The 26,721-nt window shown below is 39.7% G+C and overlaps 4 protein-coding genes and 1 long non-coding RNA gene across 12 annotated transcripts in view; all 5 read left to right on the forward strand.

Moving 5' to 3' along the window:
- Positions 1-10,899, forward strand: part of LOC134820051 (uncharacterized) — a 51,131-nt gene extending 40,232 nt beyond the window's left edge. Inside the window, exons 1-6 of one of the 6 annotated variants that reach the window (XM_063830288.1) lie at positions 6,565-6,626; positions 7,620-7,677; positions 7,869-8,002; positions 8,432-8,621; positions 9,577-9,768; positions 10,290-10,899. In XM_063830288.1, the coding sequence (XP_063686358.1) occupies positions 7,630-7,677; positions 7,869-8,002; positions 8,432-8,621; positions 9,577-9,768; positions 10,290-10,370 (645 nt within the window). In that variant the 5' untranslated portion in view covers positions 6,565-6,626; positions 7,620-7,629 and the 3' untranslated portion in view covers positions 10,371-10,899. Of the gene's footprint in view, positions 1-6,564; positions 6,627-7,005; positions 7,168-7,557; positions 7,678-7,868; positions 8,003-8,431; positions 8,622-9,576; positions 9,769-10,289 lie in introns of those variants that run through there. The other 5 variants (XM_063830237.1, XM_063830246.1, XM_063830268.1 and 2 more) reach the window with 5 other exon arrangements.
- LOC134820070 (uncharacterized) lies at positions 3,822-5,526 on the forward strand. Its single transcript, XR_010160845.1, has 2 exons — positions 3,822-3,931; positions 3,974-5,526. It is a non-coding gene; the product is annotated as an uncharacterized LOC134820070 (long non-coding RNA).
- Positions 10,884-14,926, forward strand: LOC134820041 (uncharacterized). Its single transcript, XM_063830228.1, has 12 exons — positions 10,884-10,983; positions 11,223-11,319; positions 11,693-11,812; positions 12,038-12,105; positions 12,221-12,299; positions 12,428-12,555; positions 12,687-12,775; positions 12,900-13,076; positions 13,259-13,514; positions 13,704-13,829; positions 14,248-14,345; positions 14,769-14,926. The coding sequence occupies exons 1-12, from the start codon at positions 10,884-10,886 to the stop codon at positions 14,865-14,867; spliced, it is 1,437 nt and encodes a 478-aa protein (XP_063686298.1). The 3' UTR covers positions 14,868-14,926.
- A 1,936-nt stretch (positions 14,927-16,862) lies between these two features.
- LOC134815557 (uncharacterized) lies at positions 16,863-21,199 on the forward strand. The gene is made up of 5 exons (XM_063824130.1): positions 16,863-16,949; positions 19,773-20,012; positions 20,061-20,348; positions 20,397-20,540; positions 20,592-21,199. Exons 1-5 carry the CDS (start codon positions 16,863-16,865, stop codon positions 20,865-20,867), a joined length of 1,035 nt encoding a protein of 344 aa, XP_063680200.1. The 3' UTR covers positions 20,868-21,199.
- Positions 21,200-23,176: 1,977 nt separating this feature from the next.
- LOC134819297 (protein big brother-like) lies at positions 23,177-26,343 on the forward strand. Of its 3 annotated transcripts, none has more exons than XM_063829189.1 (7): positions 23,177-23,369; positions 23,699-23,794; positions 23,961-24,047; positions 24,507-24,614; positions 24,808-24,924; positions 25,538-25,622; positions 25,864-26,343. In XM_063829189.1, the coding sequence occupies exons 1-6, from the start codon at positions 23,361-23,363 to the stop codon at positions 25,577-25,579; spliced, it is 459 nt and encodes a 152-aa protein (XP_063685259.1). In that variant the 5' UTR covers positions 23,177-23,360; the 3' UTR covers positions 25,580-25,622; positions 25,864-26,343. The 3 variants fall into 3 exon arrangements, with proteins under 3 accessions (XP_063685259.1, XP_063685251.1, XP_063685268.1); XM_063829181.1 differs by having other exon boundaries at positions 25,548-25,622; positions 25,864-26,342; XM_063829198.1 differs by having other exon boundaries at positions 23,229-23,369; positions 25,548-25,622; positions 25,876-26,050.
- Positions 26,344-26,721: the final 378 nt, after the last annotated feature.

Here is a 26,721-nt window from a genome sequence, read left to right on the forward strand (position 1 = left end):
CTATAACTCTTAAAATATTAAATATTATGAAATAATTCTTACAGGATCGTAATGATATTATATTACTATGTCAGACGCATTTTCTGGTACCAAAATTATAATATTTGAAGCACCAAATAATTTTCCTTTAAATCTTAAAATATTAGTACTAAAAGTTTCGTCTCGATGAGCTGATTACGATGTCATAATAATTATGTGATAATAACTGAAAATGTGAAAGTTCAAGGCCAAAAACTAAAAATTTGCGCGAAAAAAGCACGCGCGGCGAACAAGCGCCGTGTACTTGTAGCATTTTTAGCAAAAATTGCTACACGGTGGATTTATTTTATTCACATTTTTAGACAACTTTTGGTACCAAATTTATCGAAATCGGAGAAAAAAACGTTCTGTGCTCGCACTTGGCGCTTATTACACTGACTAAATACTTGTGCTTTATCATTAAGCCTAAAGGTCGTTCACATATTCAATATTACGTAATCACTATTTTAGCAATTTTTACCCCCTCCCCCTCTGTAATCAACATGTTACGTATTACGTAATCATTAAGGAGGTCGAGTCATACTGCTAACTAGGAGTCGAAATTTATAACTCAGGATCATTCACCCAAGCCCGCACTGAACTGAAAAAGAAGGCGATGCGTGCCATGTATGCCATGAAAAGCACGATTAACAAATCCAAAATAACTTCAAACTTACAAACTAGGAAAGGAAAACAAGTCTTAGGAAGACGTACAAAACTATGTGACTTAAAACGGTACAAAACTAAAACATACTATATATATACAGAGTGGGCCAAAAGTCAGTGTGCAAACGTTGGGTCTTATACCTCCGCCGTGTTTTCTATTTGAGGGTTGTTGCTTTGCAGATGGTTTACTGTACCTACTGGTTCGAGGATTCCGTCACCAAATTTTGAAAATTCGAATATTTTAGACCACGCCCATTCAATATTAAAACACTTATATTGTTCTCCCCGAACATGCTAGATGTCTAATTTTTTTAGAGACGGTAGATTATTAAATGTTGCATATGATCTGAAAACATGAGGCAAAACGGATTAGAAATGACAAAGTTATCAAGCATTTTCTGTCTCTCGTTAACAAAATTGACTGGGTGATTATGTGACACCGTGACACGACACCTTAATTGGGCACCTTTAACAATCCCCATAATATTTAACGGGGTCACCTTATCACGTGATTAGGTAAACCAATCACCTGATCACACGTAATGAATTAACTCGTTATGCTTCATATCTCGGTCATCTGAGAAGCTACAGTTCTAATTCTTTCAGGACAAACGTAATTCGAATGGCCAAACACAATTCAATAACGTTTAGCTTGATCCTACTATCCAAACTATCAAATAAATGCAAAAATGAACCTTCATTTGAAAAAAATGAACTCGAATATTTTTCGAGTTGACAAATTCCTCGAACCAGTGGTGATACTAAGTCATACCAGAAAGAAATATTTAAATTGGGCACTCAGTGACTGAGCTATAAAGGCCAACGTATGGGTACTGACTTTTGGCCCACCCTGTATGTATATGGGGCACCTATTTAGTATTTACTTAACGGGTGATACTCGTAAAATATTTGTTCCAATTATTAGGACCGTCGACGAGTCCAACTCGGCGCGCGTCCTGGTAGTGGTAGGTTGTAAACCTACAACTATTTACACACCGACTATGTCCATTATAAAACATATCGCAAAACGAGCAAACCACAGCGATGAAATTGAAACAAACACTGACATCGAAACGAACATACGCATACTCAAGAAAATTAGCCTGCTCAACTCTGAAAAAGTGCACCTTCACTTTCTGAAATGGTCCCTAGGAGTCAATCGGAAAGCCACTAATGCGGGCGACTGGGGTGACTCAGGGCGCTATACATTGATTTACGAATGCATCAATCTCACCCTTATTATATTAAGTATACTCAACGTCTGCATAATCTTAGTGACGGCTCATTAGTTATATTAAAATCGATCAAAACGTATTTCAAAGAGCAAAGAGTTTTGGAACTTGTACATTAACTCTTCTCAGAAACTAGATTTCTACCGCAATCTAAAATCAAGCTTTGGGAAAGATTGTTACCTAGATCACGTGATTAGGTATAACGACAGGGTAAATACCACCAGACTCCGCATAAATGCACACCGACTGGAGGTTGAATTAGGTAGATATTCTAATTCTATTCATATAACAAGACTCCTCTGGCTCTATTCATATAACAAGACTCCTCGTGAATTTCGAATATGCACATGGTGCAACGCCAACATTATCTTTAGCGCTCATATTGTCGAAAATGAAGAACATCTCTTTAAGTTTAACCATTGTGATATTAAGTTTAACGCTGTCGCTAGACGGAACATCCTAAATAAGATTAAAATGGTGGCATCGAAGTCGAGCGACAGCACCCCAAACTCAACCAATAACACCATATTTCCTTATAGTGATATAAACCTAGTCAAGCTCATCTTCGATCATAATGATTTCTTTACATCACTGACTTACGAGTGCCAGATACATCTTTCGAGGATTGTCGCCAGGTATATCACCAAATGTTTCAACAACCGTAAAAAGTTCTTGGAGTCAATAAACGTCGATTCTTGCCGTAACACGTAACCAACGTTCCGCGCCATAAATAAACGTACATCTACAATATTTTTCAACACTAGTACTACTATAACTACTCTTTGAGCACCGTTGCCTACAAAGCTACACTCATCGAGCAAGGTTACCCTATTCCAGTGGCGATTTAACAAAGTTTATCAAATAAAAGATTTAATATAGTCAAATTCCATTTATATTTGTGAACATTATAAGTATTAATATTATCATTATATTTATGGAGAGGGGCGAGACAGTTACTGTTGTAACTGAAGATTTGAAATTAATGTATTTATTGTATTCCTTGTCACTTGTATTCCGCGGCCTGACCCAGGCCATGTTGACGGCAAGGACAAAAGAAAATCGCGATTATTTAGGCCAAAAAATCGCGGCGCTGTGACATAACAAGCAGTGACATAACAAGCAGAACTAGGCAAAATCGCCGCGCGGCGAAAATCTCAAAAATCGCGGCGAATTCGCAGAAATTTCCACGGTTCTTCAAGTGAACAAATTGTGGTTCTGGAACAAATAGTCCTACGGCATATCATCATTTTCGGACAGAATGGGGTTTAAATTACCTGAGGACCCCAGGCTATTATGTTCATTAACATAAAGATTTGGCGGAATGACAGGCGGAATGACAGGCTGAGCGCGGCCCAGTAAGGTTTAAATCGTTTTACATTTTGAAGCTCAGTGGCTTTTTGTGGGCGATTTAGAGGTGGCGGCATGTTGCCAGCATTGTGGCATCCTTTGTATAATTTTTTCGCTATCACTATGTTCATAGAAATATTTCCTTTACGGTTACCCTCATGAGATTTTGTCCATATTGTGTTCGCAAAAGTATTAAGACTACTTTTGTTCATGTTTCATGCTACTCTGATCATTATGAACTGAAAATATTTTTCGGTCTTCTGAAGTCCGGAAGGCTGTGGATGTGATTGGTTCCATATACTTATAACTTTCTAAAGAACGTGATATTTGGCCTTCGGATTTAAAGGAAAATGCGCAAATTTGGTCCTCAGATTTAAAGAAAAATGCACAATTTGTAGTGGAGAATTAACAAAATCGCGATTTGTCGCAGCAAACGTCAAAAATCGGGATTTGTTGCGGAGAATGGGGAAAATCGCGATTCCGCACGTGCCGCGATTCCATTTTGACCTTGGTTGACGGTGATTGATCAATAATATCAATAACAAAAATATTTATCAGGATGATGAAAACATCGTTTATCTCAGTCTTGATTGTGGTCTGCCTTGCAGCGCAAGTAGATACGGCACCTGTGGATCGGAGACAAGTATATACTAGTAGTACTACTAGTAGTTCTTCTTCTCCCGGAAAAAGACTAGCTATTGAAGAACGAGCTACTTCTTCTTCTACTTCTAGTTCTTCTTCTTCTCCCGGAAAAAGACTAGCTATTGAAGAACGAGCTACTTCTACTTCTACTTCTAGTACTTCTTCTCCCGGAAAAAGACTAGCTATTGAAGAACGAGCTACTTCTACTTCTACTTCTAGTACTTCTTCTCCCGGAAAAAGACTAGCTATTGAAGAACGAGCTACTTCTTCTTCTACTTCTAGTTCTTCTTCTTCTCCCGGAAAAAGACTAGCTATTAAAGAATGAGCTACTTCTTCTTTTACTTCTAGTACTTCTTCTCCCGGAAAAAGACTAGCTATTGAAGAACGAGCTACTTCTTCTTTTACTTCTAGTACTTCTTCTCCCGGAAAAAGACTAGCTATTGAAGAACGAGCTACTTCTTCTTCTACTTCTAGTACTTCTTCTTCTCCCGGAAAAAGACTAGCTATTAAAGAATGAGCTACTTCTTCTTTTACTTCTAGTACTTCTTCTCCCGGAAAAAGACTAGCTATTGAAGAACGAGCTACTTCTTCTTCTACTTCTAGTACTTCTTCTCCCGGAAAAAGACTAGCTATTGAAGAACGAGCTACTTCTTCTTCTACTTATAGTTCTTCTTCTCCCGGAAAAAGACTAGCTATTGAAGAACGAGCTACTTCTTCTTTTACTTCTAGTTCTTCTTCTCCCGGAAAAAGACTAGCTATTGAAGAACGAGCTACTTCTTCTTTTACTTCTAGTTCTTCTTCTCCCGGAAAAAGACTAGCTATTGAAGAACGAGCTACTTCTTCTTTTACTTATAGTTCTTCTTCTCCCGGAAAAAGACTAGCTATTGAAGAACGAGCTACTTCTTCTTTTACTTCTAGTTCTTCTTCTCCCGGAAAAAGACTAGCTATTGAAGAACGAGCTACTTCTTCTTCTACTTATAGTTCTTCTTCTCCCGGAAAAAGACTAGCTATTGAAGAACGAGCTACTTCTTCTTTTACTTCTAGTTCTTCTTCTCCCGGAAAAAGACTAGTTATTAAAGAATGAGCTACTTCTTCTTTTACTTCTAGTACTTCTTCTCCTTGAAAAAGACTAGCTATTGAAGAACGAGATATAACTTTTTCTACTTATAGTTCTTCTTCTCCTTGAAAAAGACTAGCTATTGAAGAACGAGATATAACTTTTTCTACTACTTCTTCTTCTACTACTTCTTCTTCTTATAGAATCTAATCCCTGGCCCGTCGGGGGCACAGGCTACTGAAACACCCAGCACTACTAGTAGTTCTTTTAGTAACTGGTGGAAGTCTGGTCTTGGCGATCAAAAGAACTTAGAAGAATGTTAGATAAAAAATAAGTTTACTTTGGTTTAATAACTTCTCATACATGAACCAAGTCCATTATATCAAATCTATCACGTTTTTCTGATCATATTTTAGTCGATGCACGATGAAATGTTTCATTGTATTGGATTTTATCCCCATTACAGACTTATATCAAAAGTACGAAATTATATTAAATGCCTTACAATAGCATGTTTATATAGCATGTTTATATAGTACATATCAACAAATATTTCAATTTGAAGGATTTTTTACTTGTCTCTATTTGAAACCCAATGGCATTGAATACAAATAAATAAATTCAAATCTGATTGCACAAAGGGAGTGTGGAGTTAGCTAAGTTTACATTAATGTCCTAAATCGTCTCAAGTTACATTTGAGCAATACATATACTGAGTCGTCATGGAAACAGCAAATACCATTTTTCTACCGTAATTGGATAAGGTTCACGTTTACTAACTCCATATTAAAATGTTGCCACGAGTGTCAGTGGATTGATAACAGAAGAATCATTTTGTTGGTTGAGTGTTTGTTGAGTGTTGGTTGAGTGTTGGTTGAGTGTTGGTTGAGTGTTGGTTGAGTGTTTGTTGAGTGTTATAATATATGCAGTTATATGTGACATGATTTGCTTCTGTGTGTTAACCCCATACCTTGTCCTTGTTTTTACATTCGATTGCTCTCTGTGTTGAACAACTGAAAGCATTGGTCGCCTTTCTATGTTGGTAGCTCAATGTTTCTTGTTTTCTGTTGAGGTGGGATTTTGGAAATAGTAATTTTCCTTCAGTTTCCTTTAGTTTCCACTTTCCTTCAGTATCTTTCCGTTTCCTTGAAATGGTTCACCTGTTTACTATTGCTATTGTCTAAACTCTAAACCATGTAATATTACATATAAGAAGGTTGTGTAATTCGTTTTTAACAGCTCTAAAATAATCATAAAATTATTTATCAAGTAGTTTAGTTTGTTCTGAGAACATGGTTAAAATTAGCCATTGTGATCAGTATATTTTGTGCTTAGTTACTGCCCCTAGTTACTACTTGCTGCATGTTCTACAACCGGAAAAACAATCGGTATCACTGTTTTAAAGCTTAACTTTAACACGTGAAATAATTAATTTGTGGACATGATATCACGAAATAAACTAATGATGGGACAATTGGTAATCAATAAGCATATTTAAGATTTCCGCTACAATTTATAAATATTTTAGTCCTCACAACTATATCACGTGATCGACTACTAAACCTACTAAATGGTTGTGCAACACTGGTGGTTTCAGAGTAGCCGGTTCTAATACTGGACATTTCATCACCAGTTTAGTTGTTTAAAGTCAAACAGGAAGCGAGGTAAGGTCACATGTGAGTCTTTTCTGTTCAACCAGGATCATCTTTACGAGTCACGCGACTTATCTCGTGCTCCCAATAGTTAGTTCAGAAAAACATAAACGACCACCAATTACACCAGCAACGAATAATATTATCTTCCCGTGTATTTACAGATCCATGTTGCTAAATAGAGGCAGCGGATTTACACAAGCTCGAACACAATATGCAGTATGACATGCAACACCAGCATCATCACGCGTCAAATACATCCTCGTCTTGAGAAACACATATTTATTTTAGTTTTACATCTGTTTTAAACCGCAGTGTTCATCGTATCTAGTCAGGGCCCCCAATAGCACGTTCTTACTTGTACTGTTGCTATAAATGATAAGTTATTGTCGCTGTAATTGTCGCTGTTGTTGTTGCTGTTATTGTCGCTATTGTTATCTAGATATTATCAGCGCACTTTCTAATGTCGGCGCGCTTGTTATCCAGCTGTGATAGCACATCATCAGCTTTTTACGGCCCAGATTGCAGTACAGATTATTAACAGACAACAGAGGTGCGTATGTGAGAAAATTCAGCTAATACTTATAAATAGCGGCTGTTCCGTTCTCTGCTGCGGATTATTGCTCCTCCCACACAACACTTGATAACTTGAGACTCAATACTCGTTTGATTTTTGACAATTTTAATTTTATATGAGCAACTTTGACGAACGTACAACCAAGATTGGGTCCATGTGGCATCAGATTGGTTCAGTCTCCAAACAAAACATTGCAATTTTGTGGTTGTTAGTTTATAAATCTGGTTAGGAGCAAACGGGCAGTGTTGTCGGTTAGCTGTTAAACAGTTTCTGGTTCGTCACATTGAGTACACAATCTGGCATATCTTTAATATCTCCAACTTGCCTTAACGTCAAATTATTAGTCTTTATCCCAAAAATGTGTAGTAGAAAACTATGATAGTATCATCCTGCCCCTCCAGCCGACTTAGCATGATACCATTCTCCAGAGAGCGCACCATGCCCCCATTCTCCAGACAGCGCACCATGCCCCCAGTCTCTATCAAGGTACAAATGTTGCTCACAATGTATTTCAGTCTCTATCAAGGTACCCTTCAAATGTTACTCACAATTTTGAATCCTGTGATTAAGTGATCATTTTGTGCTAACTAACTACAGTATTGAGTATCATTCCATTCGTTTTAAGTTGTTAACAAAGCTCTGATTTGACAGCTTTGATTTGATATGCTCCATTTTAGGAGTACAGGAAGTTAAAAGAGCAGGAGGATAAAGGTAGAAACTCAGCACTCTCCGGTTTTGATGTTAGGAAGATAAAAACAGCCCCTCCCGCCAGAAAATCCTCCTCACGTAAATCCTCATTCATATTTCAGAGGTAAGGATTATGAAATACGGGCTTTGTTGTGTATACTGTTAGCGATGATCCGTTTTAAATTTACAAATTTAGAATTTAATATGCATTTTAACATTTTGAACTGAAGTATTTGCGTAATGATTATAGTTGGCGCAATCGGTTTTTAAAATCTGATTTTATTAAGAAAATTCAGTTTCGAATGCAAATGGAATCGCATACTTTTAGTCACGGGAAATACTCTCACGGATGCAACCGAAGTAACCCTACTGCTTTCATTCATACAATAGTCTAACTACTGTGGTCCACCTAACCACTGTGGTCCACCTAACCACTGTGGTCCACTTAACCACTGTGGTCCACTTAACGGGTTAACCACTGTGGTCCTCCTAACCACTGTGATCCACTTAACCACTGTAATCTAACTAAAAAAATCTCTGTTTCAATCCCCAGACAACCCTCCAAACCGGAAGTTAGACCGTTCTCAGAGTCGAGGAAGAGTCAGAGTGTACCGACTAGTCCGGGACCTAAGACTAGCCCAGAGCCACGAACAACCAAGCGGACCAGGGACAAACCTCAGACTGACTACTTCAAGGACAGATCGTACATGTCTGACGTGTACTCTTGGGCTAGGAATGGGGAGGTAATATTGTGCTCAACTACCCCGTTCCCGTCCCCCAATATTGTGCTCAACTGTCCCGTTCCCGTCCCCTAATATTGTGCTCTGCTACCCCGTTCCCGTCCCCCAATATTGTGCTCAACTACCCCGTTCCCGTCCCCTAATATTGAGCTCAGCTACCCCGTTCCCGTCCCCCAATATTGTGCTCAACTACCCCGTTCCCGTCCCCTAATATTGTGCTCAACTACCCCGTTCCCGTCCCATAATATTGTGCTCAACTACCCCGTTCCCGTCCCCTAATATTGTGCTCAACTACCCCATTCCCATCCCCTAATATTGTGCTCAACTACCCCGTTCCCGTCCCCTAATATTGTGCTCAACTACCCCGTTCCCGTCCCCTAATATTGTGCTCAACTACCCCGTTCCCGTCCCCTAATATTGTGCTCAACTACCCCGTTCCCGTCCCCTAATATTGTACTCAACTACCCCGTTCCCGTCCCCTAATATTGTGCTCAGCTACCCCGTTCCCGTCCCCTAAATTTGGGCTCAACTACCCCGTTCCCGTCCCCTAATATTGTGCTCAGCTACCCCGTTTCCGTCCCCTAAATTTGGGCTCAACTACCCCGTTCCCGTCCCCTAATATTGTGCTCAGCTACCCCGTTCCCGTCCCCTAAATTTGGGCTCAACTACCCCGTTCCCGTCCCCCAATATTGTGCTCAGCTACCCCGTTCCCGTCCCCTAATATTGTGCTCAACTACCCCGTTCCCGTCCCCTAATATTGTGCTCAACTACCCCCTTCCCGTCCCCTAATATTGTACTTAACTACCCCGTTCCCGTCCCCTAATATTGTGCACCACCCACTCTCCTCCCACTTTGTTGTCATCCACGATTTTATTTGCAATTATGACCAGTCAAGCTTGATATGATGACAATTTTTATTCTTTGGCGAAGTTAAACTGAAATATACTACTACTACCAGGAGAAAAGTAGCGAGCAGATAAAGGGAATGGAACTGACGGAAACGATAATGAACTACAAACCAGAGCGCCCCAAAAAGGGCGTGTACCAGAAATCAGAGAACGACGACCCCCTGAGGGCAGGTCTGGGGTATGAGGGCTACATGGACTGTTTGTTGAGGGGGCGGAGACACCGCCTCACTAGAAAGCAGTGGGTTAGTTGCTGTTTATTACTCTTTGGTTCTCTCTTGTAAATAACTGAGTCAGTATAAGTGTTTCAAGTATTTCAATTCTTTTTTATTTGTTTCGCCTTTGCTTTACTTTTAACTTATCATTATTCAACGTCATAGTTAAAGTTGATCTTTATAATTTTAACCAGCATCGTCAATTTTGAAGCACATTAACCACATTAGCTTGAGTTGAGTGAATAATAATTCATGATCACATAGTAAATAATGCTGATCCTACGTGCTTTGGTCACAGTGTGGTTTTTACAGTAAATGGACATATGTATTCGTCACTTTCAACAGTTTTGTTGCGAATATATAATATGTCCACTTACTTTACATTAGCTTAAGAGTTGAGTTAAAACTTATTCAGTGAACCTTTTTAAGAATGGCGCCATGATCACACAGTAAATACTGCTGATAGTGATACTGCGCGCTTTGGTCAAAGTGTGGTTTTTAAATTAACATCTCAATGATATGCTAGATTACACTATCTTATCATGGAGCAGCTATTCCCGCAGGGTATTACATCAGATCTAAAGAACGAGCAGCCAACACTGGTTCCGGTTAACAGCATGGTACGAGAATAACCACGTGCGCGCGCGACGAGAATAACCACGTCACTGTAACGCTGGCATTCCTAGAGACTATAGTTGGTAACTATGCTAGAGACTACTAACATCTTAGTTCTTCGTTCCGAGAATATGTACAATGCAAGCAGATCATTAGATTTTGAGACAGAATCTTATTTGGTGAACATGAAATGCAACAACGAACTTGGAGGATTTTTCTTTTTACATCATTTAAGAAAGGACGTTTTGAGTGTTGACTGATCTATATTCTATAACTCCAGAGAAAACGCCTGAACACGATTCAGAAGCATTGTTGTATAATCCTGTTCAGAAGCACCAAGTGTCCTTCAAAAAGAATGGTGTTAATTAATTTTAAATCAGATTTTACGAATTAATCTAATGTTTAAATGAAAATTTGATTATATTGTTCAGAATTTTGAAAGGAGTCTGAACAAAACGCACTCAGTTTGAAGATTTCCGACTTTCTATTTAGTATTTATATTGAAACTGTGCTATTTGTTTGGTTTTGCAATGATTAAATCAGCAGTTTTACTTTTACTGGTGGGTGGTATCTGTTCTCTGAGCCATGAAACTGTTAAAGTGAGGATCAGCCAACATGCTGTGGACTACAGTACGTTAGTAGTAGTATTGTGTGTTAGTACACAGTGTGTTAGTACAGTACGTGTATACTTACACGTGGCATTGATACTGTGCTCTGATTGGCTAATCACTGTCCCATGTCAGAGCCTACGTGCTCCAATCTCCAACGTCCCTTCAAAATACACTTAATACACCATGAAATGAATAATTTCTACAATAAATTACCGAACAAGAATTGTGAGAATTGTTTTTAAAAGTTGAAATTATCAGTTAACGAGGAGATAAGAAACGTTATCCCCACCATCGAGGCAGAACTACAGAACTTCCCTTTACCTCAGCTGTCAGGACAGGATTACAGACTGTACAAGTTCGTCTAACTTTATTAAGGGTTGCAGTGTGGGTTATAGATATAGCTGACATATCAGTTTTTCATTATATTTTTAAATTTTATGCCATGATCACTAATAGGTGTCTTCACGCTTTAAGACATGAGGTAAACAAAACATGCCAGAAGTCTCAAAATCACACATTACAATTGTTTTGAGCCGTCTGACTGAATAAGCAGATAAAGAGCTTTAAATTAAATAATAAAATGTAAGAGGTACTAAGTGACGTACTTAGAGCCAGGTAAGTCTAAGGTTGAAACTGACAAATTCGGGTTTGAATGTTATACGTTTTAGTTTTCAGTTTTCAAACTATCCTTACCGTTACACCTTCTTATAAGAATCCAACATTTTCAGTTTGAAGCTCCAATCCTCAAAGATCGGAAGTTCCACCATTAAGTTCCAGGACAACGGGCTGAGGATTAAAATACAGAACAATCACTTCGTTCTCGGAGGAAACTTCTGGATCCAGAAAATGTTACAAGATTTCAGAATTTTACGTTTCATTACACCTGCTGTGTCGTTAGTCGCAGTAAAACCTAGCTAGAGAATACTGCGGGTCATTGGTCAATGAGATTACTAATATTTATATAGCACACCCCCAGTCCCCACTACTAGCGCCCCTAATACATCTAACAGCACACTCCCTGATACGAATACATCTTTTTAGTTTTAAAAACTAAGTAAACCTACGTATTTCAGAATTGGAATCCAGGGCAATGTAAAGATCAGTGCAGCCAATTTCAATGTCGACACAACCATCGATTACAGTTAGTACTTTCTGAGGAACTTAAAAAGTAAGGTTTCACGTGGTTGTGGGTTTAACATTATCCTAAAACATGCGTATATTGGTGGTCCTACTGTAATACATATTATCCATTACAGACTATAACAACAGAAACAACCGCTTGTCCCTCAAAGATTGTAGGATTAACATTGGAAGACTGGATATCGACCTCTACAAGTCAGTACATTAAAGAAGCAGTTTAACAATTAAATTAACTGCTACATCTGACATTTTATCTGACTGATCTTGCCAAAAAGTACAGGAAACCACAAATTCCCATCGACTAATATTGTTACGAATTTCAGTCCTTTCCTGAATTTCATTCTGAATGTGCTCGGAGGAGCGATTCGTGACCAAGCAAGCAATATGATCTGCAATGCTGTGAAGAACAGTGCAATACCCGCAGTCAACAAAGCTTTTTCTAATCTCCCAGGTTTCCGCGCAATTGTCCAGTTCAACTTCGTATTATCAATTCTAATACTATAATTTACATTTGCACACCACTGCTTCGTGCTCATTGATTGAATTGAAAAAGATCCCAATTCCGAAGAGCTTATTTCTCAGATGATTACGATATCGGAAGCGTGGCTAAAATCAAGTTTACACCTGGCGAAGGAAGCGTTACCGCGACCCAACTCGTCTCATCCTACTTTGTAAGTAGTTTAAGTGTTTAAGCAAGTTATTGTTAAACAGATTACAAATTCTGACTGAAGTATTGAACAAGCAGAGCTAGGTAACCTCCCAGTTTAATTTAATTTGAACAGACCCTCTGATTAGGCAGCAGTGCAGCCAGTGACTGGTACAGTAGACTGGAAGTTCAAAGAGCAGGCCCTCCCCTCTGGTGGGTACACGGGACAGTGTTGCTTCTGGGCTTCCGAGTTCCTCCTCAACACCGCTCTCGGCACTCTCATGCCTCCTGGCAAAATCCAGACTACACTCGACGCTGCTCAAATGGTAACCACCTCTTTTATTTCAGTTAAATTTGGTTAGCATTTAACAACTTGAATAGACTCTGTCTGAGTTGCGCGCAGAAACAGACACTGTCTGTTTACTTAGCGACAGTTGCTAAGCCACCTGCATTCTAAAACAGTTGGTCTCCAAGACGTCTGGAGTCTGACATGTTATCTCCACCGCAGGGAGGGTTACCCGCAGCTCTGGAGGTTAAGATAGCGAACAGTGCTGCTCCGGTAGTGTCTCTGAACCCGGAGAAAGTGTACATCTCCACGGCAGTGAACGTCACCGTGTACGGAGAGGAGGAGGGGAGTAGGATCAACTTGGGGAGGTACTCCACAGATTTCCACCTCCACAGTGACACCAACATCTCTTACGAGAGTCTCAGGGATCTTGTTAAACAGCAGATCAACTACCAGCTACCCGTGTTTGAGAAACGAGGTGACAGTTCGAGATGGCTAGATAATAAATAATTAAAAAGCATGAAATGTCTATTACATAAGAAAAATGCACGATAGTTCAAAATTCGAGCCAACATTCAACAGTTTTTACTAACTGACTAAATAAAAATACCAGTTAGCGATTAAAATAAAGGTATCTTACTCCTTCTATCACAACATTAAACCACAGAAGCGTGTATTGATAACGACAGCAACTGTGCCTGGTGGGCAGGTCAGGGGGAATGTAAAGCTAACCCTAACTACATGTTGGCAAACTGCAAGAAATCCTGTAAAGTCTGCACTGACGACAATTCAAGTTTGTCATTTCTCTTGATATACGTATCGTGTGGGGTATGGATCATGAAACAGCGTTATGTGATTTCTAAACTTAGTTTTAAGGACCTCGTGGTTAGGTTGGAGGTTAAAACTGGACTATAAACTAATTGTAGTTTCTTCCCTGTCTCTCTTTCTCCACACCTACCATCCGTTGTCACGCGAACAAATATTATGATGTCGACTGCAGATAAAAATCAAACATGATCCTTAAAGAAAAACCGACAATATGGCGCTGCCCCGTTATTCAGAATATAGACGTGACTTACACTGAGCAAGTCATGTTTTTTATCATGATACAGATTAACCAATCAGCTTATAGTCTAAGAATCTGTGTTATGTGTAAAACAAACTTGTGCTACCTCCCACTGTCACCACATAATCTCATAACCTTGTTTCAGTGAAAAAAGAGAAGTCCCCAGTCGAGTATCTTCTGAACGACGTGCTGCCCTCCAGCGAATATGTACAGTTCTATGATGCACATTCGGACATGCTTCAAGTGAGAATATAGTTTCAAATAGTTACCAAATAGTTAGGTACCAAATAGATACCAACCAGTTGCCAAACAATTCCCAAACAGTTACAATCAGTTACCAAACAGTTACCAACCAGTTACCAAACAGTTACCAAACAGTCATTAACCAGTTGCCAAACTGTCATTAAACAGTTACCAAACAGCTTCCAAAAAGTCCGAAATTTCGTCTTATTATCTTCTGCTAAAATATCTAGATGGTGCACCTATAAACTGCTCACCTATACGACTTTTTGTAGCTTTTGTTTCACTTTCCAGTTTGACGATCTAATCAGTCAATTAGGCGATATAAATAGTGGCAGCTGTTTTACCTGTTAAGTTCAACATTGTTCTAAAAGTGCAAGGTCAGTGAAATGTTTTGAATAAATTGTGATGCGTAATCCTTAACAGGGAGCCTCTAGAACGTGTGGAAAGTTCCGACCTACGCAGAAGACACGCCAAATGATACACGACAAGATAAGAAATCTCCTCCGATCTCAGAGAGCATGATTGTTCAACTAGATCGTTTGAAAATTAGATATTTTTCCGAGAAAACCTGAGAGCAATAAGAGCCGTGTTTTAATGTTTATTAATCAACCGTTTGAAGAAAAGTGGATGAATTTGCCCTGATGGGGGCACGTGGGTTATCAGGACTCGTTTAGGGCAGAGTTAATAAGCCAGGACACGCAGGTCTTGCTTGCTCGTCCAGTAACTGGGTCACGTGATATATGAACACCTGCGTGCAAATCACGCTGCGCGTCAGTTCACGTTAGTGTTGCCATGGTGCTGCTGCTCTGTTTAAACTGCCACGTTACGCAGACTCATGAGTCACTAAAACAAGTCTAGTTCGAAAGTTTCTGATTGGTATTGCTCATTTGCACGGGAGGTGAGTCGCTTGTTGGCGCTAATTGGGTGGGTCAGACGTTGTGGCATGAGGCTAACTGGGCCTGATAACCGCCCCAGGCTTCAGAGCAACCAGCGATCAGACGACAGGCGTCTAGCGCCTTTATAATGAGCCTGCTCCCCACCTTACTTATAGACAAGGCATCTTGACAGTCAGCCCTTACATAATTCCTTTTCTCTCAGTCTGATCTTTTTGTGAGTTGTTAACTTCGTCTTTTAAACAAAATATTTTTTACAAAACTATTTTGCTGTTTGACAGTTTTTTTTCTGCCCATCATTCGACGACAGATCTTTATCTAGTTTAGAAGATAGCCTTCTCCGACTGATATTGGTATGGAGCTGATTCACATAAATGTTATTGATTATCATTCGAAGCTCTCTGTGGTTTTCCCACAGGATTTCTTGTCTGCATGGTTTTTCTCCTCGCATTGGCAGACGGTAGTACACATACTGTTGTAAGTACAGCCAAGAATAAGGGCCGATTTTAGATCACGTGATGCTGGTTAAGATGTAGTTACCTAGCACTACGGACCGGATGTGCTGTATCAGAGGGCTGCGGTAAGGTAATCGGGTCTCCAGGTCCCCACTTAAAGAACCGAGCCCGATTTCGTTTCCAGATGGCCAATTAAAAGGCACTGCTTCTAGATTGGACCAATAGGAAGGCAGATGAATCCACGTGAAACTACTGAGTGTTTCTTCCCTGTCCGTGACAGATGCATGTAACGGATTAAGAGAGGAGTAACTGTGGCATTTTTCTGTGTGACAAATCTGTTTTACTGCTACAGTTCTACCATGTGTAATGTGCAGCTCGTGCTACTTTTCGAAGCAATTTGCGATCGCTTCTTCGAAACATTTCGTAGGAAACTAAATCTAATTGCGGATTTTCAAAAATTCGTGGTTATTTGGATGAAACAGCTGATTTTCTAAATTTTAATCCCAGGGAAATCTTTGTGAGACTTACAAAACTGGCAGGAATTCAGCAAACCAGAAACGTGAGCAAATTAAAGTTCATGATTCTTTGATCGCAATCTCACAATCGGCTTAATTATAAGTGAAGTGAACCCACGAAATACCACCACTTTGAGGGTTAGAGCTTAGTTCTACTGAACATTATCAAGCACAAAAAGGGCGCTAAAAATTACAAGTTTGTTTCTGATTAAAATCTGAGATGAAAGTTTTTGGTAAAAGCCTCCCATTTGGAACATGTCACACAACCATGCTAATCTGTCAAGGGCCGGAAACGTGCTAATTCAGGATTAGATCAAACGACATGCAAGTTAGGAAAATGTAGTTTCTAAATTTAAAATGCAAGTCTCAATTACACTTTGTGAAAATGATTACCTCAACGTGATGGGTCATTTTTATAAGCTCTGATGTAAGCTTTATTGCTGTGCACAGGTCAGTAGTCTTTACCAAATCCGACCATCAAAACATGGTTTTATCTTGATTTGGTACTGCATTTTTATCTCGCTTGCATGTGATTTGTTTTACCAATTTGACTGGGTCGTATCGCAGTTTGAGCTAGACAGAATCGCATCAAGCTAATAAGCATCAGGCTAGCAAAATAAGAGGATAGAACGTGACTGCAATGCTGAACACATGATGTCTATTCCTAGACGCATTGGAGAGATCAGCCTCCAATTGGAGAGATCAGCCTCCAATTGGAGAGATCAGCCTCCAATTGGAGAAGTCAGCTCTCCAATTGGAGAAGTCAGCTCTCCAACTCGAGACAAGATTATTTTTCAGCCCCACAACCCAACCACTTCGAACTAAAACAAGCTAACTACACGTGCATTAGACTCAACACACTAGACGCACGCACGCGAGAGCGGGTCCGCGTCGAGCTGCAGCGGTCTGAGGTTGAGATGGCTGGCGGGGAAGCAGTCAAACTTTAACCAATCCCCGTCCTAGTTCCGGGGAAGTAAAACCAATGTTGTCTAATTCAGCAGACCACGCTCAATACCTGCTCACATGACATGCACACTTTTTAACGAGATCGAATTAAAGTTTGTTCTGGAAAGTGGTGGTCAACTGTTGACCCACACAATCTCAGAATCTCCATAGCTCCTGCCACATTACAGCTGCTGTTAGCGGGCTATCACACATTATCCTTGCTTTTACATGTTTGTGGGCGTGGGTATCAGCATTTAAGCTCTCGGAAATTGAATATTACCAGGGATAAACTATTTCACTGCCCCTCACTAGGTATATAATATTAGTGGCGACTTCAGTGATCGTGTCTGTGTTTGAAAATCGTGTTAGCTTGCATCTATTTTAGAAGCGCAACACACCCTGCATCTTACGTCACTACTGGCCCCCTTTTAAAAGGTGTGATAAGGTTAGTTCCTTACAGCGACACCCTCACTTCAGTCCTGATCTACAGACCCCAGCCCAGGAAGCGATTTCAGTAGGATAATGAGGATTTGAATGTTTGTGTTTACACAGGAGGGTCGCAGCAGCAGGCGTCACGTGTCGACTAGCTCCAGAGAGCCGTATCCAGCAATGCCTGGTGTCACGTGACACCGCCACGTGCCTGCCACCCGACACAGCTACTTGTGAAACTAATACTACATACATCCAATTTACTGCATACATAACACTCAGGTCTCAACGGAACACAGTTGAAACTTTGGATAAACTTGTTCGTTGATCTGGGTTGGAGAAAGAGGGCTTGATTCGTGGTACCCGGTGGTTTCCAGACGCCCCAACGTGGTAGGACGTGGTGGGTCACGTGACAGGCTCTCTCAGCTGACGGTCACGTGACCTGCCATGAGACAGCTCATAACACCGAGTCTGCGATCCTGAATTCGATTTTTGTTACGAATTTCCTGAGTTTATTGGCCTCGAATTAGGAATATTTGCTTGTGTCAAGTGCAGAGAGGATTGCTTGGACACGTGCAGCTATCTGTTGCTCTTGTTGTTGTTGTTTGTTGTGAGCTGATACAGCAGTGTACTCGTACTCTCGGGCAGGTTGTTAACTCGTCTCATTGTGTCAGCAAACTATCATCAATCCTTTATACTCGTAACATTTGTGTACCACTTTGCGGTTTACAAGCGATCTGTGAATTGACATCTTTCTTCAGTCTCCCAGGGATTGTCATTCGTCAACTTGAACGATATAACTAGGATAAATAACTACTGTCCTCACTGCTGTGATGAGCAGCGCTACTTTGTCAGGAAGTCTCAGTGGTCATGACTTGATCACGGTGTTTGGGTATCAATGAAATAATACAACTGGTAATTCACAGGGCGTGATTAGTACAAACATACCATCATACATACGAAAGTGATACCGTGCAACGTGCTACAGCATTACTCAAGCATAATGAAAGTAATAATTTCCGTAACACTGACTAATGTTTGACTAATGTCGTCATTACGATATCCTGTGTTAAACTGTCATTTCTTTTCACGCTAAGTAAATTTTCTTTTGTTTCGAAAATTAGAGGTATTACACTTGTCCGTGAACTTAGTGTTTAATTATTCGTGCTTTATAAGTTAATTTCTGATGAGACTCCCGTACCTCGTACTCATATAAATGATTGCGGTTTTCAGCGGCCCTACTTGAATGTTCAAGTACGTTAGGTGCGCACCGCAAACTACCAATTACATCTATAGGATAGGTTGACTTGGTACATGTACCTTTCCTTTGATCGAGTATCGAGTAGCATACTGCTCGTAGCGTGTATTATGTAGTGATATTAGTGTTTAAAACTGAGCTATAATGCTAACAATAGTGTGAGAAATGAATGTTCCTGTAGTTATTTCGACATGTCATTCAGCTTCCATTGCTGTACAGTTCGCACGGTACTTTTGCAAATTCCCACATATTGACCCTAAGGTACAGTTCGCACGGTACTTTTGCAAGTTCCGTCATATTGACCCTAAGGTACAGTTCGCACGGTACTTTTGCAAGTTCCCACATATTGACCCTAAGGTACAGTTCGCACGGTACTTTTGCAAGTTCTCTCATATTGACCCTAAGGTACAGTTCGCACGGTACTTTTGCAAATTCCCTCATATTGACCCTAAGATACAGTTCGCACGGTACTTTTGCAAATTCCCACATATTGACCCTAAGGTACAGTTCGCACGGTACTTTTGCAAATTCCCTCATATTGACCCTAAGGTACAGTTCGCACGGTACTTTTGCAAGTTCCCTCATATTGACCCTAAGGTACAATTCGCACGGTACTTTTGCAAGTTCCCTCATATTGACCCTAAGGTACAGTTTGCACGGTACTTTTGCAGGTTCCCTCATAGTGACCCTAAGGTACAGTTCGCACGGTACTTTTGCAGGTTCCGTCATATTGACCCTAAGGTACAGTTTGCACGGTACTTTTGCAGGTTCCCTCATATTGACCCTAAGGTACAGTTCGCACGGTACTTTTGCAGGTTCCGTCATATTGATCCTAAGATACAGTTCGCACGGTACTTTTGCAAGTTCCCTCATATTGACGCTAAGGTACAGTTCGCACGGTACTTTTGCAGGTTCCCTCATATTGACCTAAGGTACAGTTCGCACGGTACTTTTGCAAGTTCCCTCATATTGACCCTAAGATACAGTTCGCACGGTACTTTTGCAAGTTCCCTCATATTGACCCTAAGGTACAGTTCGCACGGTACTTTTACAAGTTCCCTCATATTGACCCTAAGGTACAGATCGCACGGTACTTTTGCAAGTTCCCTCATATTGACCCTAAGGTACAGTTCGCACGGTCCTTTTGCAGGTTCCCTCATATTGACCATAAGGTACAGTTCGCACGGTATTTTTGCAAATTCCCTCATATTGACGCTAAGGTACAGTTCGCACGGTACTTTTGCAAGTTCTCTCATATTGACCCTAAGGTACAGTTCGCACGGTACTTTTGCAGGTTCCCTCATATTGACCCTAAGGTACAGTTCGCACGGTCCTTTTGCAGGTTCCCTCATATTGACCCTAAGGTACAGTTCGCACGGTACTTTTACAAGTTCCCTCATATTGACCCTAAGGTACAGATCGCACGGTACTTTTGCAAGTTCCCTCATATTGACCCTAAGGTACAGTTCGCACGGTCCTTTTGCAGGTTCCCTCATATTGACCATAAGGTACAGTTCGCACGGTATTTTTGCAAATTCCCTCATATTGACGCTAAGGTACAGTTCGCACGGTACTTTTGCAAGTTCTCTCATATTGACCCTAAGGTACAGTTCGCACGGTACTTTTGCAGGTTCCCTCATATTGACCCTAAGGTACAGTTCGCACGGTCCTTTTGCAGGTTCCCTCATATTGACCATAAGGTACAGTTCGCACAGTATTTTTGCAAATTCCCTCATATTGACCCTAATTAGGTACAGTTCGCACGGTACTTTTGCAAGTTCTCTCATATTGACCCTAAGGTACAGTTCGCACGGTACTTTTGCAAGTTCCCTCATATTGACCCTAAGGTACAGTTCGCGCGGTACTTTTGCAAGTTCTCTCATATTGACCCTAAGGTACAGTTCGCACGGTACTTTTGCAAGTTCCCTCATATTGACCCTAAGGCAACACCTTTTAAAGCTCCCTTCGTGTATCAATTTTACTGGTACGTTGTAGCTTTCCCGTTTATACTATTGTTAATTTCGTAGGATTGAGCACATTTTCTTAGGATTGAGCACACTTTCTATTTTATTAGAAGTGAAATAATATCGTTATGTTTATTGTTTAGGAAATCAAACTCAGACTGATCGACTGTTTTGGAAAATTACTTCTCGCCTACTTTTAAACTTCGTCTTTTGTTTGATTATGCAGATATCAACGTTAATCCAGGCTCTTTATTCAATAAGTAGGACATGTACACTATCATAACTAAAATACACTCAATTATTAAAGACTATGAAGCTATATGAGGCTGATGTAGTTACTTTTTGTTTAAACTTGATTTGTTTTGTGAAGGAGTGGATCTACTCCGACTCCAGAAATTAAATGGCTTTTTTAATGCTTAAAAAGCAATTTACAAGAGTCTATTATGCATCATCGCGATTGTATTTGTGATTCAAAGGGCGATGTTTTAAAGTCTAAATAGATTTCAAAAAAGTCTAAAAATGATCCGGAAGAGCTCGGACAGTGTCTAAAATTTGAAACCTGCTCATTTCCTTTTCTGTGTAGAGTCTGGAGGTTTATAATTAACTAAAAATTGGAAAAAACATTAGTACAAGGTAAAGTTTTGAAAGTTGCGAGGTCTGCATTTTTAGTTTCACACAGTCGCGAGTGGGCCGGGGGGGCCGTGGGTGGGCCGGGGGCACATACGTGGGGGGGGGGGGGGGGCACATACGAAGCTAAAACTTGGTAGTGGTATCTTATCGGCTCACATTTTTTGAACATGATACATTGCCTTCCATTTTCCGGCCATAGCTCTTTCAATATTTGAGAATCCTGCAAAAATTTGCAAAATGCAGATTTTTAGCAACTAGCTAATCCAAGACAAATTAAGAACCGGAAAAAATTAAATTCCTGACTTCTCTTATGCTTGGTGACAATATCATGAACTTGGGCATCAAACGATTTTGACCAAATTAAAGTTCAGCTTCATTATGTCAAATTCGTTCTATACTAAGTTTTAGCTGAAATTTTGGATAGAAATAGCTGAAATTTTAGATAGGCAAAATTATTCCATCCCTTAACGGCAAACCTACTTAATATAGCATACAAGGTAGTTTGCAAACCTACTTAATATAGCATACAAGGTAGTTTGCAAACCTACTTAATATACCATACAAGGTAGTTTGAATTTAGGTTCAAAATGTTCTGTCAAGCTGCTATGATAATAATTAATTTATAAAGATAATTATGCTAATGTAGGTACTAGGTACATGCATATTGTTTCAGAAAAATACCTTCAGCAAGGAAGTATATTCAATATAACTGAAAGTTGAAGAGAATTATATGAAGGACAATTAGATATCATTATTTATCATCAACATAACATGAGCATATGCGGCTCCCTATTTTTACATAGTATTATATCTAATTGATATTATCCTAACTTTAGCGCTGCATCATGGTCATATATGGACTAGCTGTCGTGTATTTTCCTTCTAAGGCTGGTAACTACCGGCTGCAAGGCTGCAATTAGGCTTTCCATCTCGTAAAACGGGGCCGGTTAATTACTGGTTTAGTCAAATGAAAAATTGAAAGAAATTTATCTCCAGGATCGATTCCCTTTTCTACATGAATGTGATTTCTTGGATTTGGTGTACAAAGTGTTCATTACTGTTATTACTGAAAGCATAATTTCCGTTATTCCCTGCTACTTTATTTTATCAGATGAACAAGTTATTTTAATCTACTGAATACTTGAGATTTCAATTACATCTCAGTTCGTGCAATTAGGAAACTAATTAGTATTCCGCACAGCTGGCATCTTTTTCAATAAATTGTACTAAAATTAAGCTCACTCAGTTTTTATTGATTTTATTAAATCTTTTTTCCGGCGAACTTTTTAACCTGTTTTATAAATTTGTTTCATCCTCGTATTTATACCCCGCAATCTTAAATTTCCCAAACTACTTCAAACCTTCTGTACCAAAGAAAAAGTATTGCCTTGTTCAGAATAATAATTAATTCGCTGTCTTGGACAGAATAATAATTAACTTGCTGCTTGACTGCCTAATTATCTGATTAAAACTTGCATTTTCTTACCAATACAATGTTCATTGATACAAACAGCCCAATATATCGGCACTCTTTTCGTTACGTTCACTTCTGCTAACTGTCATTACGAATTTGTAATTTTTTGCTATTTTTGCAACCACAAGCGTGGTTTTGTTCCCTTTATTGATTTAGACTGCACACAATAGCATTATAACTGATATCGAGTATTATATTATGTATAAGTATTATATTATATAACGAGAAAGCAGCAACTAAAACTAACCATTACCCTCTACTTAGCGATATTCTGGCTGGACCAAAGACCTCACCCCATTAACCATCCTCAAATCTCCTCCCTTCCTCTTTCCCACCTGTTTACTCCGCAAGACTCCGCAGCCCTGGTTGTAGCCCGTAGCAACACGTGCGCGCTGAGGCATTGTGCCGCCGCCGCCGTGCCAGACGTCCTCGAGCCTGACCACAACCCCTCCATGTTCCATGTTAGTTTAACAAGGGTAGTGGGTAAACGGGGGCGGGAATTCGGTCTAAAACTGGACATATATATTTGAGCTGTAGACGTATATCTCATGCACTTGTTGGAGACATCAATTAGGGACGTCTGCGTAAACAGGGGATCACGTTGATGGAATTATAAAGTAGGGATCTTTAGTGTCTTAGACAGAACAGGACCTTCAAAAAGACAAAATTTGACAGCTGTCTAGTCGGCACGTCACATTTAGCCGGATTCTTAAAAAACAAGATTTCGGACCAGTTGCAGTCCTTAACAAAAGTGTGTTTTTTTTTCCTCTAAAAATGCATTATTTTTCAGCTGCTGCACTATGGATTGATGCCACGAGTTGTTCAGGATCAGTCCCACAAGTTTGAAACAGACGAATTGTTTAGAAAACTGAGCGAGGACACGGAGGTATGTTCAGGATCCATCAAGTTTATACCAAAAAAAAATACTCTAGATATTATAGAAGGAGTTTTCTTGTCAAATTAGTAAGGATAAGATAACCATTAACCTTACTAAAGTACTAAGACTGCAATCTATAAGTATAGAAGACTTTATTGACTGTACCTTTCCTCAGATAAGAGTGACGTCGTATCGGGACAAGTCTCCGGAGGAACGGTCACAGCGGTTCATCAACGACGTAAAAGAAGGGCATACTTGTGTGGTAAGTTCTCTCCAAATTAACGGGGTGGGGGACGGGGAGGGGTGTGTATAGCTAGAAACTTATCCCATCATATTGACGGGGTGGGGGACGGGGAGGGGTGTGTAGCTAGAAACTTATCCCATCATATTGTTCACATTTCAATTCAAAGAACCTGTGATCAGTAAATATGGAAGTTTTCTTAGCGTTTGGTGTGAAATTTTCTCTAACCATCAAGTCTGAAATATTATGACCTTGAAAATTCTGCACATGGGGAGGCTAAGACTTGGAAAAAATTGTATACATTTTTACATTTGCCAGCCTCCATAATTTGAAATGGGAGAGTTAACTACGTTCATAACTATTAACTATAGTAGTATTATAGTATTGTGTCAGTGTGTATAGTGGTATCATGTGTAAAACATGTCGCCCAACTTGTCAAACTTGTTTAACATAGAAGTTAATTCAACACTTAATTCACAGGCGTTTCTTAACACCGGAGTAAACCTAATGCTGCAGTTTTACCCTCCATCGGGTCCCACAGACAAAGTCACCAAGGAATATGTAGACTTCGACAAGGATCCCTCAAAGGTGAGATTGTAAGCTTGATACAAAACAGGGTTTAGGCGGCTTTTAAAAAGTAGAGATCTTGCGACAGTGGAGACTATGACTGTGTGTCCCAAAAAAGACAGCGTCTATCTTATATCTATCTTTAGCAGTTAGCGCATGTAAATTACGTCACAGTTGAGTGAATCCCATGTTTAAACAATAAACCCCCTTTCAGGTGGTCCTCAAAAGTCGGTTTATAATGAACGGAGTTTGTGTACAAATGAAGGGTTGGATCGACCTGAAGCGTCTGGATGGAGTAGCTCGGTTAGAATTCGACTACGATTTAGCGGATGTGAGTTTTCAGCACTTACATATAAACTTTTTCAACAGTTGAAATTAACAGTTGCAAGTTACATATAAACCTTTTCAACAGTTGAAATTAGCAGTTGCAACTTACATATAGACCGAAATTAGCAGTTGCAACTTACACTTAAACCCTTTCAACAGTTGAAATTAGCAGTTGCAAGTTACATATAAACCTTTTCAACAGTTGAAATTAGCAGTTGCAACTTACATATAGACCGAAATTAGCAGTTGCAACTTACATATAAACCCTTTCAACAGTTGAAATTAGCAGTTGCAACTTACATATAAACCCTTTCAACAGTTGAAATTAGCAGTTGCAACTTACATATAAACCCTTTCAACAGTTGAAATTAGCAGTTGCAACTTACATATAAACCCTTTCAGCAGTTGAAATTAGCAGTTGCAACTTACATATAAACCCTTTCAACAGTTGAAATTAGCAGTTGCAACTTACATATAAACCCTTTCAGCAGTTGAAATTAGCAGTTGCAACTTACATATAAACCCTTTCAACAGTTGAAATTAGCAACCTGGAGGTGTGTATTATAGGAGAAGTGGGTACAAATGGAAGTGGAGAAACTGTGTCAACTTAAATTTAGTATATTTCAGCAAGAAGACAGAGTAGTGAGAACCAGACTTAGAGAATACGAAGAGAGACAGATGAAAAACGAGTTCTCAATCGCAGTGAGTCTCTTTTACTGGACTTGTATTCCTCGTTAACCTAATCATTGAGCAGCATTTCTTTAAAATCAATTTGATGGATCTTTTTATGGTTCGTTGTATCACCAGTTTCTAATATGGACGATGAAGACAACAAGATAGTATCTGTATTCTGTTGACATCGGTTATCCCAGGTTACTATTAAAAAGTTAATAGCAACTATTGTTATCCCCATCTGAGTGATGTGATTCTAACCTTATCTCAGTAATATCTCTAGGGATCCCAGCTGATGCCAATACAAAGCAACCAGCTCTCCTCAAGCACGGGCCCTGAGGGGTCCAGGATCCACCACGCCCACAGATACCACCCTTACTAGTCTACCAGACCCACGTGGTTCTATATCTCCATATGTGGGCATCACGTGGCTCTACATCTACCAGACAACAGTACCCTAGTACTCATCATGACAAACAGACTCCAGCCCTGCTGAGGTTGTGTCCAGCACGACTAAAGATCAGCTAAGATTAAGGACTCGACCGCTGGGTGATATTGCTCAGAATGTAATCATTAGGGTTATTAGTCCATGACAATGATGGTTTACGGATCCAAAGACAGTTACAGAATATTTGACTCATTTGTTCCTTCCTACTTTCTCAGAAATCGAGAGAGTCCGTTTTATCTGCATTCTCCTGATATTCTATGTATTTGTGTAACTGTGTAAATTATAGTTGCGATTCAACTGATTAAATATTTGTGTTTTACTCGTCTTGCTTCAATCTTCATTAATTTGAGTCATTTCTCGAGCTGAACGCTCACATACAAGACAGAAAACTACCAAATTATTCTACAAAAGGTTATTTAAGCAAGGCATGCACCTTGGTCAAAGCGTGTTTTCTTACAATTACAATCAACCATTTTATGAAACTTGGAAATCTGTCAAAGCACACTTAGGAAACATCTAACATCACAAAAATCAGTTGGGGCAAATTTCGGTCAACCTTATTTGATACACACCTGGAAAAAACTTGGGGCAAGTCTGAAAATTGTAGTTGAGAGGATTTGTCTGTGTTTCCTAACTGTTTCTATCATATTTGGTATATGGTGACCCAGATGTTACCACGTT

This window comes from Bolinopsis microptera, chromosome 1, assembly GCF_026151205.1.
Source record: "Bolinopsis microptera isolate Bmic1 chromosome 1, MBARI_Bmic_1.0, whole genome shotgun sequence".
In the NCBI taxonomy this organism is placed as follows: Eukaryota; Metazoa; Ctenophora; class Tentaculata; order Lobata; family Bolinopsidae; genus Bolinopsis; species Bolinopsis microptera.